Below are 20,922 nucleotides of genomic sequence, written 5' to 3'. Positions count from 1 at the left end.
AAGTGCAGAGTCATGGTTATCTCTATATGTATTTTTGTTTTTTTAGGATGAAGTTGGTTATGATATTTCTTGTGCTGTCGCTGGTCGTCCTCATAATTAACTGTACTATAGAGCTTTAACTTAACTAACTTAAGTATACAAAATTATTAGCATTCAAATATACTTGAAGTACAAAAAGTAAAAGTACTCATTCTGCACAATGGCCCTTTTCAGAATCATAAAACGTAGAATTATCTGCCAATTTGTACTTGGAACGTAACTCAAAAGTAAAAAGTACTCGCAGAATGGATCTTTCCACAGTATGATTTTATTATGGTTATTATTTCACCCTTTCTTCATACATGAAAGAGCATTTTAGTTTTTTAGTTTGTCAATATGGACTCCATTTAGAGGCTTGAGTAGATTAGTAATACAGTACTGCATTATACCGTATCATAATTTCAAGTGTTTTTAACACTAGAACCGCCAGAGGTCGCTGTATACCTAAAACCGCCAACGGGTAAAATGTACCCGCTATAGATTTTCAAGGTACAATGTTATTTTATTTATCATACAAAACAGTAAGTTTTGATCGCACAGGCATGAAACTTATACCAATAGAATCTGTGGACTCTCAGCTTTTCATATGATATAGGTTGTGCAGATAGCATGAAGTTTAAAATATCGCTAAGAGTGCTGATTTAAACGCTTGGTGTTAGACTTGTGTTTTGTTTAGGTACAAATCTCTCTATCTCTCTCTATCGATATATCTGTAATGTTCTGTTCTATGAACATATAATTGTCTACGTAAATAGACGACGCGGACTACTTCTCTCATTCCGAGTGTCCATCTTTATTCAACTGGCACGTAACCTGCACACATGAATTACGTCCTCAACGTGAGCTCAATCATCCAAGATCTTGTATTCTCCAAGATGTTACACTATCTATAACTATCTATCTGTCTATCTCTCTCTCTATCCATCTATCTATCTATCTAGCTCTCTCTCTCTCTCTCAATCTATCTCTCTATCTATAAGGAACCGCAGTAGACAAAAGGCGTTGCTATAGCAATACGTCATGTTTACGCTGCATTTTCTATGAGGTAAATATTACCCGCTGGCGGATATAGGTATAAATGGCATTGTTTTTGGCAATTTTTTCAATCTGACTGCATATTGACAATTGTTAACAACAGACGGTGCTACATAACACACTTTCAGGAAAAGTCACGGACTGGGAGACTTTAATATGTTATGGAAAAAAAGTTACATACAATCAAAAAACAGCTGCGGGTAAAATTCACCCGTTGGCGGTTCTAGTGTTAAATGTCCAAACACAAAAGTGAGTGTTAATTTAAATGTGGTGGAGTAAAAAGTACAATATCTGCCTCTGAAATTTAAATACTAATGTCAAGTACAAATATGTCAAACAAGTACATAAGAACAATACTTGAGTACATGTACTTAGCTATTTCCCACTGCTGCCCTTACAGAGGGCATCATCAATTTAAACATTTAAAACATACTTAAATTATTAAATGTTTGTTTTTGTTCCTTCTGTTTAGCTCACAAATCTGTTCACAGGATGTCTCCAGGGTAAGCTCTGTTACTTACTGTTTATATCAACGTGAGAATTAGATTTATAGGAAAAGTAATGGATATCGTATATATCTTTATTCAGTCCTGCTGAATAAAGCTTTGATAAAAAAAAGTAATCTCTGCTCTGTCGCTCTATTTTAAGCTCCTGTAACTTTATATCAACATTGTTTTTTAATGTAGAAAACACACACACACACACGAACACACACACACACGAACACACACACACACACACACACACACACACACACACACACACACACACACACACACACACACACACACACACACACACACACACACACACACACACACACACACACACACACACACACACACACACACACACACACACACACACACACACAGGTGATCGGGGTTGAATCTGTTGTCATCGTTCCACAGAACTTGATATTGCAAAATTCAGTGTTGTGAAATATATGCTAAATATATGTAAAGTTCCACAATACCTTTATAAAGACACAGGTTCGACAGAGAGATTCACATCACTTCAAGATCTCACTTTGCACTCTTGACAAGCCTTTTGGTTCAGACTCTCAATCAGGTGAAATATTTTACATTTTTATATTACATTACATTACATGTTACTTGTTACATGCTTTTATCCAAAGCGACTTACATACTCAATACTGTGGACAATCCCCACAGGAGCAGTTTTGGGTGAAGTGTCTCAGGGACACAAAATTAAGTCTTTGGGATTTGAAAGATCATTGAATATATACTCTGACTTATAGCTGTAGTAAATTGGTGGATGAAATAGTTTGATTGAGTGACACATGTTGTGTTTTTGTTTTTCAGGATGAAGTGTGCTATGATGTTCCTGGTGTTGACGCTGGTGGTCCTCATGGCTGAACCTGGGGAGGGTTGGTTTTGGCATCCTGTCGTTTCTGGATATGGCAATTATCAGGGTGGCAATCATGCACATGGAAATCATGTCGGTACTAACCATGGTAAAGTCACATTGTGTGTCCACTGAGAGTGAATGTATTGCTTTGGCGTTTTAGTCCATTCTAACATAAAAAAGCAAAAGTCCTTTGTGGGAATTTTGGACCCGCAAACAATTTGGTTTCAAACTAATGCAGAAATCGTTGTTATGTCGCATCACTAAAAGAGGCTCCATAATGCTTTTTAGGGTTTTTCCCTTGTGTGCTACTCCCTCTTCCAAATCAAATATGAGAACTCCAATATAATAATGAATGTTTATAGAACGGATTATCACAAACTATAATGCACAGTATCACAAAGAATAATGCATCGCACTAAACTTTTTTTTCTCTCTTTTTTAATTAGGTGGCATCAAGTAAGATATTTTTCTTGATATTTCAATTATTTGAAAGTGCTTTTGATTCATGATTTGTTTTATTTTTGTCTAAATTATTAATCTTTTTTCTCTGCAACAGCGGGAAGAAAGAGCAGGAAGCGATGGAACAACGAGAGAACGACTTTGCCTGAGTCCATGATGGTCCATCTGATCAAACAAATGCTTTCTTCTGCTTTTCTTCAACAACATATGTAATCAACCTATCTGTTTTTAAATTGATCTATTTGGAATAAATCTGCATTGCATTACAAAAATCAACCAATCCATCTCTTGTATTATTTTAAAGGAAAAATCGAATTAAATCAGGATGGAAATGATGTGAATTGTGTTTTATGGCATTAATACAATCCCAACCTAGTTAACCCTCTGGAGTCTAAGGGTATTTTCTCGATTTTTAGATGTTTCCTTAAATCACCTTTTTAAATGTATTTGTTATAACATGGCACCCCATGTGTTGCATATCAAAACATTCAGGGCAGTCTCTGGTCTTGCTATAAATGCAAGTCCCTCACCTTAGAGCACTGAGTGATGAGATAATTAGCTTTAAAGCTGAACATTTGACATCTGATTTTTGGAAATCTTCAAAACACTTGTGAAAATACAAATGTACTCATTTCATCCAATTTTTGTGGTGTTTAGATTTGGTTTACCAAAGTCTTAAGTTGACAAAAGTAGTGAAATATATGGATTACACTGTATATAAATGTGTAATTCATGTCTAAAATGAAAAAAATGTATTCCTAGGAGCTTTACATAATAATAACCAGGTTTGGGAGCGTTACTTAGAGAGGACATATTATGCACATTTCCAGGTTCGTCTTTGTATTTTGTGCCTCTTGATTCCGTTTTTTTGTGACTAAAATCTTTACATTCAACCCGTGTGGAAACAGGTCACTGATCCAATTGGTTTTGAAAAATGTAAAACATTGCATACTGTCCTGCTGAATAAAGCTTTGATAAAAAAAGTCATCTCTGCTTTGTCTCTCTATTTTAAGTTCCTGTAACTTTATATCAACATTGTTTTTTAATGTTTATATTAGCGTTTGCAGATTTGAAGTAAGTACATTTATGAAATAATACAAGATAATTACTTTTACAATGTCTGTTTCTGAGTGAAATTGTGTCTCTGAAAAATTTCCTTTTTTTAATGTGATCTAATACAAAACGTATGATTCCTAGTCACTGTGATGCATGGACTTCACAGACACCGCATGCATGGTTAGTGTTGAGAAATGCACAATGTGATTTTATTTATTATGATATTATTTTCTAAGATATAAGTGAAAAACAATTTCTCGAAGCCTGGTTACACAATATTTTTAAACCAATACAATTCTTAGTATCTGGAAACAGCATGAACTGTCAAGCAAATGTAAAAGTTACTGAAAATAATGATAATGTGAAGAATTAATGTTTAACAATAAGAGATATGTAAAGTTCCACCATACCTTTATAAAGACACAGGTTCGACAGAGAGATTCACATCACTTCAAGATCTCACTATGCACTCTTGATAAGCCTCTTGGTTCAGACTCTCAATCAAGTGAAATATTTTTACGTTTTTGTTATTTAATGAAGTCTTTGGGATTTGAAAGATCATTGAATATATACTCTGACTTATAGCTGTAGTAAATTGGTGGATGAAATAGTTTGATTGAGTGACACATGTTGTGTTTTTGTTTTTCAGAATGAAGTGTGCTATGATGTTCCTGGTGTTGACGCTGGTGGTCCTCATGGCTGAACCTGGGGAGGGTTGGTTTTGGCATCCTGTCGGCCATGCATTGAGTGGTAAGGTCACATTGTGTGTCCACTGAGAGTAAATGTATTGCTTTGGCGTTTTAGTCCATTCTAACATAAAAAAGCAAAAGTCCTTTGTGGGAATTTTGGACCCGCCAACAATTTGGTTCCAAACTAATGCAGAAATCGTTGTTACGTCGCATCACTTAAAGAGGCTCCATAATGATTTTTGGGGTTTTTCCTTGTGTTATACTCCCTCTTCCAAATAAAATATTAGAACTCCAATATAATAATGAATGTTTATAAAAATGGTTTATAATAAATTATAATGCAAAGCATCACAAAGAATAATGCATTGCACTAAACTTTTGTCTCTCTTTTTTAATTAGCTGCCGAAAGAGTCCATGGGTAAGGTATTTTTCTTGATATTTCAATTATTTAAAAGTGCTTTTTATGCATGATTTGTTTTATTTTTGTCTAAACTCTACGGATCTTTTCTCTCTCTGCACCAGAATGTTGACCGGGGAAGAACTTGAAGCGATTAAAGCGCAGGAAGCAATGAAAGCGCATGAAGCGATGGAACAACGTGCGTTCCAACAAGAGAACGACTTCGCCTGAGTCCATGATGGTCCATCTGATAAACAAATGCTTTCTTCTGCTTTTATTCAACATAAAAATGTAATCAATCTATCTGTTTTAAATTGATCTACTTGTCATTTGGAATAAATCTGCATTGCATTACAAAAGTCATCGATCTCTTGTATTATTTAAAAGGAATATTTATTAAATCAGGATGGAAATGATGTGAATTGTGTGTTATGGAATTCATACAAACCCAACCTAGTTAAAGACATGAAACACATTACAGGTGAAACATTGCAGATGAAATTGGTGTACAAATCATTCAGGTCAGAATCCATGACTACACCTATTTCTGTCATTTTCTGTTGTTTTTAACGTTGCCAACTGAAGCTCAGCGCTGGCTTTTATTCGTTCCTCATTGATTCCAAAAACAATTACCTCAGTTTTATATTTTTAATTTAAGAAAGATGGACAAATTCCATCATTGAGTTCTTCAATGAACTTACTCAGTGTTTGAATTGGATCATAGTCTCCTGGTGAATTTAGATGTTAAAGAGAAGAGGCCCCGGGATGGGGCCTTGAGGAACCCTAAATGTCATAGAGGCTTTTCAGCAAAACCGGACTCACCATACACAAACAAATGTACCATACCCACATCCTCATATACAAAGATGCCCTCTCCTCAGCCAAATCCCAATATTTTACAGCAAAAATTACTGCTGGTGCTGGAAACACCAGGGCCCTGCACTCAGTGGTCAACAAATCACTCCGCCCCCCTGATTCCCTCCCCCCACACTTTTACTCCACTGACCACTGCAACTCCCTGATGTCATTTTTTAACACAAAAATAGACACCATTCACCAGCAACTGACCCCTCACACGTCCAGTTGTCCACCTCCTTTTGTCCCCCACCCCCCCCTCTCTCTACCTCTCTCCTGCTTCGAACTCCCCTCTGCTGCGGATTTATCCAAATTCATCCGGAATTCCAAGCCATCCACCTGCCAACTTGACCCCCTCCCATCCTCCCTGGTTATAGCCTCCCTCCCCTCACTGCTGCCCCTGATAACTGCCATTATTCACTCCTCCCTCACCTCTGGTTCTGTCCCCTCAGCCCTCAAAACTGCAGCTGTCACACCGTTATTAAAGAAACCTGGTCTAGATCCCAACATCTTCAACAACCTCCGCCCCATCTCCAACCTACCTTTTCTCGCTAAAATACTAGAAAAAGCAGTGGCATCACAGATTCAGACACACCTCACCAACAATAACCTTTATGAACAGTTCCAGTCCGGTTTTCGCCCCCGTCACAGTACAGAAACAGCCCTCATTAAAATCACAAACGACCTCCTGATAGCAGCTGACTCTGGACAATTATCCATCCTCATCCTCCTTGATTTAAGTGCAGCCTTTGACACCATTTCTCACTCCACCCTCCTTGACCGACTTACATCCATTGGCTTATCTGACACACCCCTAGACTGGTTTCACTCATATCTCTCCGGCCGTACTCAGTTCATTCAGTTAAAATCATTCACATCCCATCCCTCCCTCATCTCCTCCGGTGTCCCCCAGGGCTCTGTCCTTGGCCCCATCCTCTTCATCATCTACCTCCTCCCCCTTGGACAGATTTTCCGTAAACATAACATCAATTTCCACTGCTATGCGGACGACACCCAGCTATACGTCTCCTCCAAACCCTCTTCCACCTTCCCACCCCCCTCCCTCTGTACCTGTTTACAGGAAATCAAATCCTGGTTCACCTCAAATTTCCTAAAACTCAACAGTGATAAAACTGAGGTAGTCCTCATTGGTTCAAAACTCACACTCACCAAGCAACCCAGTTTTACTCTCACCATCGACAACTCCCCGGTTTCCCCCTCCCCTCAGGTCAAGAGTCTTGGTGTCGTCCTCGACAGCACCCTCTCCTTCCACACCCATATCAACAACACCATCCGGTCTGCCTATTTTCATCTCAGAAACATCAACCGCCTCCGCCCCTCACTCACTCCCCACAGTGCCGCTATCCTGGTCCACTCTCTCGTCACCTCCCGCTTGGACTATTGCAATTCCCTTCTCTATGGTCTCCCCCACAAACACCTACACAAACTCCAACTGGTCCAAAACGCTGCTGCCCGTATCATCACCAGAACCCCTGTCATCAGTCACATCACCCCTGTACTACACCAACTCCACTGGCTTCCCATTAAACACCGCATTGACTACAAGATCCTCTTTCATACTTTCAAAGCCATTCATAACCTCGCCCCCCCATACCTGTCTGACCTTGTCCATGTCAACATTCCCACCCGGTCTCTTAGGTCTGCCTCCTCCATCACTCTCAAAGTTTTCCCAGCCCGTCTCTCCACCATGGGGTCAAGAGCCTTCAGCCGCTCTGCCCCTCACCTCTGGAACTCCCTCCCCCCTGATATTAGAAACATGGACACTATCACCACTTTCCAAACTCACCTCAAAACCCACCTGTTCAGGCAAGCGTATGGCTGACCTGTGCTGCAAGCTGTATGTTTTTAGTAGTTATGTTTTTAAACTGTGTTTTGCTTTTAACTATGTTTGTAAAAATTGTTTTTAACCTTGTTGTACGGCGACCTTGAGTGCCTTGAAAGGCGCCTTATAAAATAAATGCATTATTATTATTATTATTATTTAGTTGTCAACTCAGATGTGTAGTTACTTATAGAAACAACGTTTTTCCTGTCCTTAACTTGCACGTTTTTGACTTATCATTAAAGCTAACCTGAACCTTTATAATTTAAGGTATAGACAGATACTTTCGGTTAATTTAGAAATATTGTCAAATATCTAAGGATTAAAGGTGGGGTAGGTAATTCACTTCAGAAACACTTTTTGTTATATTCCATGGAACGCTCTGAACATCCCGATAGCAATGAATATATTAAATGTTTTGAAAATAAATACATTAAAAAATGTCATCTGTGGAAGCCGTGGCGCTGTAAAAAGCACGACCAATCATTATAGCCGGCCTGGCTAAAATAACTGGATGGCCTACCTGCCTGTCAGCCTCCCATCTCGTAAACAAACTTATCTCGTGCTTATAAACTCATAAACTTATCTCGTGCCCTTTTTTCTGCTTGTGTACTTTCAAATTCTAGCGCACTCAAGCTGGTTTCTCCATTCTTACCTACCCTAATGGTGCGGTTGTCTTATGTTGGACAAATCATGATATTGTTTTGAGTCTTATTGAGCTGCTTTGTGATTTAAATAAAAAGGAAATAGGGTGCATTTGAGAAGTTTATCCTTTTTTTGTATTACTTAAAGAAAGGCATTAAAAAATAAGTTAAGTTTTGTTATCAATATTACATCCGCAAAATCTTAATGAATGTTGACTAGAAACAACATTTTTCCTGTCCTTAAAGTAGGATTTTAACCAATTTAGAAATGTTGCAGAAAGTTCAAACCAGTTTTCCAGACCGTCTTAATAAATTAATGTGATTTATGTAACAATCACACAGAGAAATGTTAGTGTGCAGCCACATGCCGTATATTTCTGTCTATGCAGAATACCGATGCACAACCATGTGTTCTTTTTACCAAACGTATTTGTTTTAATTGTACATGTGTTGTACTGCTGTTCAAACCATTACTCTAATTATAATAAATCTGCAAGGCAAAATATGTCTTACTCAAAAGATAATTCTGAATTATTTTTGTACTTTTTGAACTTAATTGAGACTACATTGAACAAATAAAAAAAATGCTAGGCTTTCTGACCCATTCCTCTAGGGTCAGTTAGCACATCTTTTTGGTCAATGATGATACGTATTTTTTTTTAACACAAAGACCATCCAAAGGCAAACAAGTATTCGGTCCCTGCTGTTTAGATATTTTTAGTTAAGACCACTTTGTCCTCTGCACTTGACTCCAGGAGCATTTGGAAGCTACAGTGCTGTTGTTGCACTGGGATCGATTCTAGGTGTGAGGCTTTAGTGCAGGTGTTCTCAACCTTTTTTGGGCCAGCGCCCCCCTGTCCATTATCCAGGTCTCTTACCGCCCCCCATCAAAAAAAGTAGACTTATTTTCTTCCCTGAATACTAATGTTGACTAAAATCCTGTGTTATATCATTTAAAAAGAATGTCACTGAATGCCAAATAATAGATTTGATTTAACTGGGCAGTTGGAATATCATTATCATTAGTTTACCAGAGAGCAGAAAAGCCATGTGAATGTGAATAAAAATTATATTTATGAGTGTTAAACAAACTCAGACAAGAGCAGAGAATACAAACAGACTGCTACGGAACAGCAGCAATTTCACACATGTCCAGTGCAGAACAAACAGTAGGCTACAAAACTGTACATTAGGCCTACAGAACTAACAGGTCGGAAAGGTGTTGCATTTCGCCAAATTGCGGGGGGGGGGAAGGTTAGTGTGAGCCCTGCGCTTGGTGGTTCTCCGCCAGTTTCTTCACTGCGGGTTGCAGAGAACTTAGTTTCAGTCGCAGTGCACCTGAGGCCGTCAAGTTCAAGCGATTGCGGTACTTGGACTGCATGTGGAGGACCTGGCTGAATCCCTGCTCCACGAGGTATGTGGTTGGGAAAGCCAGAAGAAGCAGCCTCGCTTTCTCCCAGAGAGCCGGGTAACGCTGAGAGTATTTGACCCACATGTTGCCCCAGCCAGAGGTGCGGAAAATAGCCTGGGCCTCATCGTCACTCTGGATGTCGATGAGATGCTCCTGTATTGCTAGCTCGCATTCCGCCACGTCCGCCTGAAAGGGCTGCACCACCCAGGTGGGAACATCGAGGTCCAAAAGATCTCTGAAGCGGATCTTCAAATCGGCATTCACCATCCTCAGGTGGTCTGTGTAAATGAGAAGGCGCTCATCGGTAAGAGCCTCAGACACCTGCAATGAGTATAACCAGGAAATTGTTATCGGTGCAGAATGTTACCATCCGATTTTAAACTGGTTATTTTATTGCTAATTAGTTTACTAATTGATGTTTCTTTATTCTCATAATACATTCAGAACATAAGTTATTTATACTAACCAGGAACACAAATATAGTGTTGCATAGAGTAGCCTACATTTATTACATGTATTATTTATTATTATCATTATTTAGTAGCCTAGGCTAGATCACCTTGGTCAACAGCGGGAAATGAGCAAACTGCCTCCTGCCTATGCTCTGCCGGTATAGATCCAGCCTGGAGGTGAGACTGTGGATGACCGCCTTGCTCTGGATCAGAGTAACTCCTTTTCCTTGGAGCTTCAGCGTGACTTCATTCATTTTGCCAAAGAAGTCTGTGAGGTACATGATGTCGCAGCGGCTGGATGACACCTGTTCTCCGAGAGCTGCATCCACCTCCTCCAGGAACTCCACGATAATGTCAAACAGCTCACAAAAACGAGCAAGGCAGTTTCCTTTTGAGAGCCAGCGGACATCAGTGTGGAGAAGAAGACGCTCAAAGGTCTCATCATTTTCCTGAAACAGCTGTCGGAACAATCTGTTATTCAGGGCGTGGGCTTTTATTTTGTTTATTGCCTTTACTGCAACATTGAGAGACTCGTGGAGAGGTGGACTTTTAGATTTGGCCACAAGGTTGTGGCGGTGCAAGACACAGTGGACTGTGAGGACATGTGGGACCTGCTCCTTCAGCAGAGTGGTGAAGCCACGGTACCTTCCAACCATGGAAGGGGCGCCGTCAGTAGCACATGCGAGGATGTTGTTGATCGGGATTGACTTATCCTGTAGATAAGCATCCAGTGCATTAAAAATGGTCTGGCCCTTGGTGTCTGTGACCAGATATTTGGAAAATAAAAATTCCTCAGCCATCTACTGACTGTTGGAGGTGCTATAGCGGACATAGGCCATCAACAGAACATTGTTGTCAGAAGTGGTTGTCTCATCCAGCTGAAGGCTGAATGGAGTTTCCCGCAGGATGGCACACAGCTGCTCCTCTGTATCAGCACCCATTTCATCAATCCTGCGTGCTACGGTGTCATTACTGAGTGGGATGGATTTCAGCACCTGTGTGGGATCACGCTCCATCACAGTAGATATGACCTTTTTGATGGCAGGGAGTACCAACTTCTCTCCGATTGTGAACGGCTGCCCACATTTGGCTATCAGCAAGGAGATGTTATATGACGCTATTAGCCCGCTGTCAGTCTGGGTGGTCTTCCTAGCGAAGAGACTGCTGATGGTGCTCCTACCATGTTTCTCTTTGAGGGCCTGGAAGAACGGACGCTCCTTATCTGCCTTATCCGGGTGGATCTTGGTAAGGTGCTCCTTTAAACGTGAGGGTTTCATTCCCTCATCGGAATATACATGTTCGCAAAGTAAACACATTGGGAGTTGTGCATTGGTAGGAGACGGTATGAAGCCATAGCTAAGATATTCAATAGAGTACTGTCTGCATTTTATCTTTTTCGAGGCCATTCTGCTTATGTGATATGATTTTTGTTGTTTCATGATGCTAATAGTTAGGGGGGGGTAGTGTCACGATAACGTTACATTACATTACATTACATTACACGATAACGCTAGAGGGCTAGCTGGTGACATGACAAGACATCGTGCCGGGAGCGGACCGGAAGTCGTTGTAATTTTGAACAAACATAGCTCTGTGTGGAGCAGCCTGGCTAGCCAGCTCTTCCATGTCGTAGCAGACATAGAAACGGGTATTATTTTCATAAACTGACCACTTAGTTCGAATCTGTTAGTGGAATTTGTCATATCAAAACATATCAAAATGTAACAAACTGACACAGATTATTAACAGTCGCGATCCCAAAATTACAACGACTTCCGGTCCGCTCCCGGCTGCTTTTTGTAGGGTACGTTCGTAAATGCGCTCAGAGCGCTCCGAGAGTCCCCGTTCCACAGTCCAGAGCTCACAGCTGGGTGCTCTGGCGGAACAGACGGGTTGTCCGAGCGGACTGACCGTTCGTGCATTTACGAACGTACCCGTAATAACACTGCTGACAGCTGACCAATCGCAAGCAGAGTTGTGGTTTCCTATAGCAACAAAAGATGCTGACAGCAGCTTTTTGTACAGGAAAAGACGCTGTGGCCAGCGTTTTTCATGACAAAAAGACATTATTCGTGAACGCCCCCCAAGAACACCTCAACGCCCCCCTTTCAAAAATATTGCTTCCAGCGCCCCCCGATGTTCTCTGAACGCCCCCTGGGGTGCGGTACCGCCCCCGTTGAGAACCAGTGCTTTAGTGCTTTGATCGAGGGCAGCGTCAGGAGAATACCTTTGAGAAAACTGGAGCACCCAGAGGAAACCCACGTCAGCCGAAAAAAACCTGGTGGGTTTCAAACTCGGTACGTCCTTGCCGTAAGACACATTTCAAAACATTAGCTACCAAGCCCTATTTTTACATGATTTCTGGCCTCCTGGAAACTTTGCATATGTATATTTCAGAAAATCTAACGCTCCATGATTAGAAAAAATACTGTGAATGGAGATGTGTATCATTATGCATGCAGCAGAGAGTTGGATGACTCAGTATGACAGGGCGTATGGTCAAAGAAACAGGACTTCTCTAAAGCCCCTGTCACACTGTCCTGAAATTGACACCAGATGGACACACGATAAAGGAAATGTTCAAATTCGGCTCTGATCGTAACAACATCGGGCCATTCTTGAGGGCATCTTAAGCCATCGTATGACCGCCGGTGGAGTTTCTCAGGCTTGGGCAGCAACTTTGTGAGCGGTGGCAAAATCTTTGGCATGCCAAAAAATTGCCGAAGGACCTTGCGAAGGTTCATTTTCGTGCTGAATTTGTGTGTCCATTCTGCCCTTCGTAAGGCCATCGTGAGGGGAATCTTGTCAAATCGTGTCATCTTCGTCTTTACTTCGTCTGATCATCGGTGCCATCGGGCATTGCTTCGCCTCACAAAGACAATACGATGAAAACAAGAAGCTGCCCGATTGTCTTAGGAAGGCAACACGACTACGTGAAGCCCTCACAATGCCGTCGTGTAGCCATCGTATTATACTACGATGACATCGAGATTGCATTTATTGCACAACAAAATCATGTAAACATATTATGTAAATAACCCAATTTGTGTTCTGTGAAACTGAAAAGGATATAACATTGTTTTTATTACTTTCGTTGCAGTTGTATGTCTTAAATGTAATTTAGGTTAACTTCCTGTTTTACTGCTTTTATTTTTGAAGACGAGTTTACGCTGTTGACAGGAAGTTGTTACTGCTATGGAAACAACATGACGAAGATAAGTAATATCTTCTACTCTACATATAAAGACGGAGAAAGTAAAGAATAAAGTGTATGTTTAAATGTTAGCACCCCCCGAAGAGGCACAAGCTCTTACGTTGAGTCTGGATACATTCTAAATAATCAGTAAAGTCTACGACCATATTTTCGTGTGTGGTTCGGGTGCCATCGTGTGGCCTTCTGTAGGCATCGTACTTGCTTCGGCTGTTGCTTGGCTGTTGACCAACTTCGGGGCCATCTTCGTGCGAAATTCACAATTCCATATTTGTGTGTCCATCTGGTGTCAATTTCGGGACAGTGTGACAGGGGCTTAAAAAAAGCCAAGGTTACATTTCTCTTCTTCAATATTGAAGTCCTATAGTTAAAACATGCATCATTTTTTAATTAAACGGCTTCAACGGACCACAACAAAGGTAACTGAGCACTCCACACGATAACATCAATAAGAGCTGTATAACACCAAATTTAAGAAAAAAAGGCTTTTGCCTAAACCAGCATCTGTAGCTTTTGCCTTGCATCTGTAGCACTCCACACACTGTTGTACAAATGAAAATCTTCAAATCATCAAAGTCAGTTGTACGTAATATGTTCGGTGTTTGCTGCTTCCTCTGAAACATGTGAAGAATTGTTATTTGCTTTTTTCATTATTCTCACCAAAACATAATGGCAATAACTGACCATTTGATAGTACATAGAGTCTACATTATAGACAAAGATTAAGCACAAGGTCATACACATGTATTAAGGGGGGGATGTCGTATATTCACTCAGTACACACATCTTCATAAACCAAAGAAACTGTAGGCACTTTAGAGCACAGGCTGCAACTATGTGGACATACCGTAAAGACAAACAAAAAAAATCTATATGTATATATAAAATCTATATAAAATCTATATATGTACGTGTAAGATCATAAAAATAGCCTAACATTTTGTATTTTTCAATATATACTTTAAGTTTCATTCAAGTGAAGTTTTACAACTCTCCACACCATTTTATGTCAAAAGTAATGTTAGCAAGTGCCAAAGTATAGTTTCTTGTATATTTTCATAAATGTGGGTGAATTCGTAACAGTAAAAACAGTCCAACATAACTGCAAACCAAACCAGCCTGTCCTCCTACAAAAAACGACCAAATAGGTTGATTGTTCAGCAGCCTATTACGACCCATAGTCACGTTTTAAAGTGTAGCACCTCTAGTGGTCGTGTAAGAAACAACATGCTCCCGTTGATTGCAAACGCTCCGGAGGGTCGTTTATTCACAAATAACCCTCTCTGGAAAATCCTAAATTGTAGGATAGTTTGGCCATTAAAATGCTTTTTGATTAGATTCCTAGCAAGAATGGTATGTACTTTTAAAATCTACGTCCAGTGGATGTGTAGGATCTATAGTTTGATAGATATTACGAAGATGATTTGAGGTCCCGCCAGGAGAACGTGTACTACGTATTCACGCAGCGTCCATATAAAGTTGGCGTCAACCCTCGCGGGCTGAAAACAGTATTTCCGGTCTAGAAGTTTTCATAATAATATCAAACATAATTACTATTAACTTTATTGTGAAATTGTGAAATACAGTTTCAGTCTCTCGATTTGAAGCTTATGCATTGTACCATGAACTTGTATAGACCTGTAACAATCTACTGCATGAGGAGTTGGAAAGGTAGTTTCTGAAGATATTACAAATAACACACAGCATACAATGCCAGAACAACTTTGTATAGTGTAGGACACTTATGTATTTATAACATCTGAAGATGTGTAGTTTTATTTCGTGTACTACGTATTTACACAGCGTCCATATAAAGTTGGCGTCAACCCTCGCGGGGTGAAAACATTAAACTGTGTAAAATCACAGACAGAAAGGCATATCCCAGTGTTGTAGTCAAGGCACCAATTCACGAGTCCAAGTCAGTCTCGAGTCACCATTCTTCGAGTCCGAGTCCAAGTCCGAGTCACCAAGGGAGAGTCGTAGTCGAGTCTTAGTCCAAGTCCGAGTCAACTAAGAAGAGTCCAAGTCAAGTCTGAGTCACAAGTCTTCATGTATTAATCTTCGTGGATATATGTGTTGAAATGTAGCCGCTCCTCTACATTGCTTTCATCCTGTCATGTTATACTAATGTGTCTATTGAACTGCTGTGACGCCAGTTTGGCTACAATTCTTGTAATAGGTGCTATACAAATACAAAGCTTATTACTAATATTACTATTATTATTATTATTATTATTATTATTATTATTGTAAATGACCTTTAATATGTCTAACTATATTTAAAATGAGTTACCATTTAGAGAAGTGATTATATTTGTATGCCAATATTTTGTTATGGTAAAGTTTTCGTTTTGCACTTTTATTTTGATAGTAATAAGATCGGGACTCTTATTTTTGAAGGAACTTTTACCGGAAGTCAATGGACAACGTAGCAGTGTAAACAAACATATGTATAATGACGGATAGATGACGAAATAAATTAACATATGCTAAATAGTTAAATTGGGTTTTTAGCACCTGGCTGATAAGGGCACAAACTCTTACATTGGTAATGATTGTATAAAAGCAAGGGTGATCAATAAACAGATACCATCGGTTAGAGAGTCCGACCATCATTCAGCCGGGGACGCTACAATTATTATAGTGAATGTTTAAATTCTATCAATAAAGATTATGCCCCAGAAAGCACATGGCTACTTAACATGCAAAATGACGTCATGTGCTTTTGTGTTATCGGCTGCATCTTTATTTATTGATTAGATCACGTTACTCTGATGATAGTGTTCAAGACAGACTATATGTCTGAACTCGATCCTTAGAGTAATGTGTTATGGAGCCTTCTCTTCAATATTTTTTCCACATAACGAGTATTTTGCGCTGCTCTTTTCCAATGTGGAAGCAGAATGTGTGAAAGCATACAGCACGATGCGGGGTGTGTCTCTAGACATCTTTAGACTGGAATAGCGGGGCCCAGTACGTGAAGTCGCCTCACAGGTGCACACGCGATAGAGGACATCAGACTCCAGAGAAAACTTGCTCGAGTCCGAGTCCAAGTCGGAGCGTCAATGTACAAGTCGAGTCCGAGTCATCATGGGGGGGAAAATTCACGAGTCCGAGTCCAAGTCATCGTGCGCGAGAATTCACGAGTCCAAGTCCGAGTCGCGTCAATCAGTGCGCGAGTCCGAGTCGAGTCACGAGTCCCGAAAATCGGCACTCGAGTCCGAGTCCAGGACTCAAGTACCCCATCTCTGGTATATCCGTAATTTAATGGTAAGCTATTGAAATTGTGATTCCATAGATGTGTCTCCCATCACCCGAAACCCCTGACTATTCTCTCAACTCAGTATTTACATTCTTATATTCAAAGAGAATCAGTAATATCTATAAAAACTACAAGTCCCTTTCTATCAGCTGTGCACCGTTATGGTGTAAATATAACCTATCTATGAATTGGATCAAATATAAAAGTCAGCCGAATTACTATTGATACTGCTAGGAGACGTATTGTGTGAAAATAAATGGAAGATGTTGTTTAATTGCTGATACATTTATGATCCACGTCACATATTCAGTTTCGGCTGCATTTCTTCCAGTTTGTCCAAAGGTCTTCTCATCAGGGCTCTATAAATAAAGAACTATGGCAGATGTGTAATATTTAATGCAGCCGAACTGTGTATTACAATGCCGTTATGTGATGACTTCCAAAGAGAAAAGCAAGCACACTTGAAATAAAGTATTGTTTTTTTTTTTTATGTTTTCGGATTTCGTATCGCATAAACACCATATCCCAATGTGCATTGAGGCTAAAACATCCAATCACCAAGCTTGAACGGTAGCTGAGGATTACAGCTAAGTAGATGTTTTAGCATCAAAACCTCTGAGAAAAGAAATGTGTCTCTCAGAATCGAAATGGAAAAACCTATGGGAAAAACACAAAAGCATTGTACACAATTTAATCCAATTAATGTTGTGTAATTAACAAGGATAAACTGAAGTTTTTAGTGGATGAGTGCTGCAGATATAGCTTTGAAATAATTTGACAGTGGGGGGAATACGGTTTTATTATGAAAACTTCGAGAACGGAAATACTGTTTTCACCCCGAGAGTGTTGACTCTAACTTTACATAGACGCTGCCGTTACACATTCTCCTGGCGAGACCTCAAATCATCTTTGTAATATCTATCAAACTATAGATCCTATACATCCACTGGACATGGATTCTGAAAGTACAAATACGTCTCGCGAGAAATCTAATCAAAACCCATTTTAATGGCCAAACTATCCTACAATTTAGGATTTTCCAGAGGGTTATTTGTGCATATACGACACTCCGGAGCGTTTGCAATCAACGGGAGCACTAGAGGTCGAAAACTTTAAAACGTGATTATAGGTCGTAATAAGCGCTTGAACAATCAACCTATTTGGTCGTAATAAGGGCTTGAACAATCAACCTATTTGGTCGTATGAGTTGGAGGACTTGTTGAACCAAACATAATGCTTTACTTCAAATAAGAAGTTGCAACGTTGAGTCATTTTTTCCATCTTCTACATGCACAGTGATTAGCATGTGAGGATAAAAACCCATTTAAATGCATTGACGCTGGAAAAGCCCAACTCGAAGCCTCATTCTTTAAAGTAACACTAATAAGCGGCATTTCCCCCCCCGTGATTATAACTGTTGGTGCGGTAAAGCGCTTACAGAAAGTTTCTTGCTCAACATTTGGGTGTTGGTCGAAGAGTCCATTTAACACTAGAACCGCCAGAGGTCGCTGTATACCTAAAACCGCCAACGGGTAAAATGTACCCGCTATAGATTTTCAAGGTACAATGTTATTTTATTTATCATACAAAACAGTGAGTTTTGATCGCACAGGGATGAAACTTATACCAATAGAATCTGTGGACTCTCAGCTTTTCATATGATATAGGTTGTGCAGATAGCATGAAGTTTAAAATATCGCTAAGAGTGCTGATTTAAATACTTGTTGTTAGACTTGTGTTTTGTTTAGGTACACATCTCTCTATCTCTCTCTATCGATATATCTGTAATGTTCTGTTATATGAACATATAATTGTCTACATAAATAGACGACGCGGACTAATTCTCTCATTCCGAGTGTCCATCTTTCTTCAACCGGCACGTAACCTGCACACATGCATTACCTCCTCAACGTGAGCTCAGTCATCCAAGATCTTGTATTCTCCAAGATGTTACACTATCTATAACTATCTATCTGTCTATCTCTCTCTCTATCCATCTATCAATATATCTATCTATCTATCTCTCTCAATATATCTCTCTATCTATAAGGAACCGCAGTAGAAAAAAGGCGTTGCTATAGCAACACGTGATGTTTACGCTGCATTTTTTATGAGGTAAATATTACCAGCTGGCGGATATAGGTATAAATGGCAATTTATTTGGCGATTTTTGCAATCTGACTTCATATTGACAATTGTTAACAACAGAGGGTGCTACATAACACACCTTTAGGAAAAGTCACGGACTGGGAGACTTTAATATGTTATTGAACAAAAGTTACATACAATCAAAAAACAGCTGCGGGTAAAATTTACCCGTTGGCGGTTCTAGTGTTAATGTGTTGATTGCTGATAAATGTTCTTACGCAGTCACGATGACTTGACATCTGATACGATCTTCACACTTCCCCCTTCCCAGCTAGCTTGTTATGTTGCATAATTGTAAATACAATGATGAAGACCTTGACCATTTCCCTATACTGGTGTTTTGAAATGCCATAGTCATGCTGGTTTCACAAACTGTTTTTCTGATGAACAAATCATATTTACATTTTATAGAACATCTTTAAAACAAGTTATGAGACAAGACTTAGTTAAAGACTGCTGACAACATGTGCGTTTTTCATGTATTTGAATTTAACGGTGATGTGAATCTATCTTGCACTAATATTTTGCACATTCTATGTACAATTTTGCACTAATGTAGATTCTCAAATATTGAAGTGACTGTTATTTTGTATATATTGATTGTTGTGTTTTTATGTAGGTCTTAATGTGTGCACATATCAAAATGTGTCTTTGATTCTGTTACATACATATTTGCACACATATTTTTCTATACATTTGTTTTTATATTCGGGATTATGGGAAATGGCATTTCGATCTCTGTCTGTACACACAAACTGGAAGATTGACAATAAAGTTGACTTTGACTTTGACTAATATGAGTGTCTACTTCGGATTGAACCTATAGACATACATGACCCTACTGTATGCAAGTTGTTTTCTTTGTTAACCCTTAGATAAATAAGTGGATCTTTTTGGACCCGGTGAGGTGGTTTTCTTCAAGTATTTTGTAATTAATTTTTTTATCATTTCATATTCCAGCTATTCCTCAAAAAACATGTTTTGGATATCACGCCATTCACATTTTAAGAAATTGTATTGTTAGTATTTCTACCCCAAGTTTCCATAAATGGGTCAAAAATGACCCGCATGCATTTCCTATGGAATCCTCTGGGAACCTTTGATTCTTATCACCTGTGGCTGTCAGGAATACATTCACTGTAGACCACACAGACTACATCACAAGTGACACCTCTCAGGAAGATTATTTTACACAGCAAGATCTGATACCTGTCAGTATAATAATAATAATAATAATAATAATAATAATACATCATTATATTTTTATAGGGCTTTTCAAGGACTCAACATCACTTTACAATATAAGGGAAGGTTAGGGTGGGGGGTATAGGGCTATCAAACTTGATCAACCGGCATGTATTGATGGGGGGGGCTATGAGTAGACAAGAGGAGAAGAGATGAGTTTTGAAAAGGGACTGGAATACTGTGAGGTTCTCAGAATAGCGGAGATCTTTGGGACAATATGTTCAAAACCTTTCTTTTCAAAATGTAAAAAAAATGTCTAAAATAATTAATTGTGAAAGATTAAATATAAAATATTTCTAATGTGAACCAAAATATAATACTAAATATGATACAAGTGATTTTTCTTAACCGAAATGACAAAAATGGCATAAAAACACATTATTCTAATACGGGTCCTTTTAGACCCACTTATGTAAGAGGATAGGGTCCAGTTACTCGTGCATCTAAGTTTTAACAATGGTCAAATAAAATATAGAAATAGAACAAAATAAATAAAAAATGCATCTATAGCTTCATTCTGAGACTACTTAACTATTACAGGGTTTAATATCACCTGTAGGTCTAAAAGTTACACTAATAAATTGAAATTCTGAATTTAACATTTTGTTTTTTTGAGGATGACCAATGAAACCATTATGTGTTCCGTATTTTCTCACATATTGATTGTGGGCTTTTGATATGACCCTATTTGTTCTACTTAAAATTAACAGTAACGTGACAGATGGAAGTGAGACTCCAACCACTTTAGGAGAATAGCACGTTAAACCCACCACTGCCCTACCCACTAAGTGACAGTGACTGTTGG

At 39.2% G+C, this 20,922-nt stretch overlaps 2 protein-coding genes across 2 annotated transcripts in view; both read right to left on the bottom strand.

Annotated features, from left to right (window-relative positions):
• Positions 1-20,922, bottom strand: part of LOC307016392 (exostosin-1) — a 431,895-nt gene that overhangs the window by 175,347 nt on the left and 235,626 nt on the right. The window lies entirely within an intron of this gene.
• On the bottom strand, positions 9,361-11,903 carry LOC307017470 (protein FAM200C-like). Its single transcript, XM_079647094.1, has 2 exons — positions 10,359-11,903; positions 9,361-10,120 (listed from the first exon to the last, which is right to left on the bottom strand). The coding sequence occupies exons 1-2, from the start codon at positions 11,049-11,051 to the stop codon at positions 9,644-9,646; spliced, it is 1,170 nt and encodes a 389-aa protein (XP_079503220.1). The 5' UTR covers positions 11,052-11,903; the 3' UTR covers positions 9,361-9,643.

This window comes from Notothenia rossii, assembly GCF_949606895.1.
Source record: "Notothenia rossii genome assembly, chromosome: 8".
Taxonomy (NCBI): Eukaryota; Metazoa; Chordata; class Actinopteri; order Perciformes; family Nototheniidae; genus Notothenia; species Notothenia rossii.
Note: the sequence above shows the minus strand (reverse complement) of the source record. Positions and strands in the feature narration are given on the sequence as shown.